The sequence below is a fragment of the Myotis davidii genome, unplaced genomic scaffold (assembly GCF_000327345.1).
Source record: "Myotis davidii unplaced genomic scaffold, ASM32734v1 scaffold73, whole genome shotgun sequence".
NCBI lineage: Eukaryota > Metazoa > Chordata > Mammalia > Chiroptera > Vespertilionidae > Myotis > Myotis davidii.
Genome location: NW_006286675.1, coordinates 2426762 through 2428562, shown reverse-complemented (window position 1 = coordinate 2428562; position 1801 = coordinate 2426762). Strand labels below are relative to the sequence as shown.

At 39.0% G+C, this 1801-nt stretch overlaps 1 protein-coding gene across 3 annotated transcripts in view; it reads right to left on the bottom strand.

Moving 5' to 3' along the window:
• The window catches only part of THUMPD3 (THUMP domain containing 3), a 31782-nt gene continuing 29981 nt past the window's right edge, over window positions 1-1801 (bottom strand). For all 3 annotated transcript variants that reach the window (XM_006758221.2, XM_006758223.2, XM_006758222.2), the window contains exon 10: window positions 1-909. In XM_006758221.2, the coding sequence (XP_006758284.1) occupies window positions 748-909 (162 nt within the window). In that variant the 3' untranslated portion in view covers window positions 1-747. The remainder of the gene's footprint in view (window positions 910-1801) is intronic.

Below are 1801 nucleotides of genomic sequence, written 5' to 3'. Positions count from 1 at the left end.
TCAGGTGAAGTTTTTAATTCAAAGATAAATCAGTCCTTTTAAGAAACCAAAAATATTTTGACAGGTTTATGTCTGACTTTCAAAAGCAATACCACTTTTGTGTACTGAAAAATAAAATCTTTAAATTTGACTTGTTGGTCCCATTCTTCATCTACTAATGTATTTGCTACTATTTACAAATAAAAATGTATCTTTGTAATTCCTTTGCTAAATCCTAGTCCTCTATGTATTAACCTGAATAACATGCATATTTTAATTTTTAAGGCAGATGGTAAACTTTTCAATAGATCTTGTTAGATTTCATCTCATCATGGGGCAAACACTTGCACAAAATGTAATAATTCCTTTTTTAAGGTTGATGTAAAGAGAACTTGAGCAACTAAACAGCAAAAGTACATAGGTAGTATCTATGTTGCCTAAGATGCTATGATTATGTTCTCTGCTTTTCCATTTGGCCAGGGTGGCTACAGTGGACAACAGGAACTGGTACAAAGCCTGAAAATAAAATGTAAACCCAAATCTCAAGTGCATTTTAGGAAAAGTACCAATTGCCCAGCTACCTCTTCAAAGCAGCTGCAAAGGAAGAAATGTTCTTCTCTCATAAGACGTTACATTCACACCTGCTAACCTGGGTGAAGAGCTTTATACCAACTTAAACAGCAAACTACTTTTGTTAATACTAAATACTATTTTTCTCTTAAAGCAAGAAAATTCTGGCATTTCCAGTGTCAGGAAGCACAAATACTATTAATCATTCTTTGCACGTAGAAGTTCCTCTTTATCTTGTCCTGAAGGATGAACAAAAGCTTGAGGTGTACGGTTCAGAAGGTAAACTGCAGCATGAAGACCACCTATGTTCACCCAGACAGTGTGCACTTTCCGCCATACATGTTCCATTCCAGATAATGCCTGTGCACACACAAAAGCCATAAAAGTAATTAGCTTCAATGACTTGCCTGCTTCTAGACCAGGGGTGGGGAACTTTTTTTTTTTTTTTGCCAAGGGCATTTGGGTATTTCTATCATTTGCAGTCCATACAAAATTATCAACTTTAAAATTAGCCTGCTATATTTGGTCAAACATTTACCTCACTACCAAATGATTTTGTGGGCCTGTTCTAGACCAACCAGGAATTTTAGGTGCCAATAAGAAACACTGGAAAGGGAACACAAATCCTGCTCAAAATAATACAGTGGTGCCTTGACTTATGAGTGTCCCGACTAACGATACGAGCCGTCTCTCAGCCGACTTTTTGCTTTGAGTTGCGAGCTAAAATTCGTGTTACGAGCCAGCTTCAGATACCGCACCGCTAGTTGGCGCAGCGAATGTCTCAGTGAATGCCACAACATCAGCCCAGCATCACGTGTCTCACTCGTTCACTTTAAGCGGTTAGCTCTTAGTTGAAGCATCAGTGTTGTGCTCGCATTTGTGCTTGCAGTTATTTTGCAAAACTTAGTTTTTTCAACCATGGATCTGAAGAAAGTAAGTGCAAAGGGCAGTGCTGAGAGGAAGCGGATGATGTACATTGAATTAAAGAAAGAAATTATCGAAAAACATGACCAAGGTGTGCGTGTAATCGACTTGGCGAAGCAGTACGAGCGTAGCACTTCTACGATCTGCACCATACTGAAGCAGAAGGAGTCAATACAGGCTACAACTCCAGCCATGGGCGTTAAAATAATTTCTAAGCAGCGGACATCTATAAATGAAAATATGGAGAAGTTGCTAATGGTGTGGTTAATGGAGAAGCAGCTCGCAGGAGATACCGTGACAAAGGCTATAATCTGCGAGAAGGCACGCG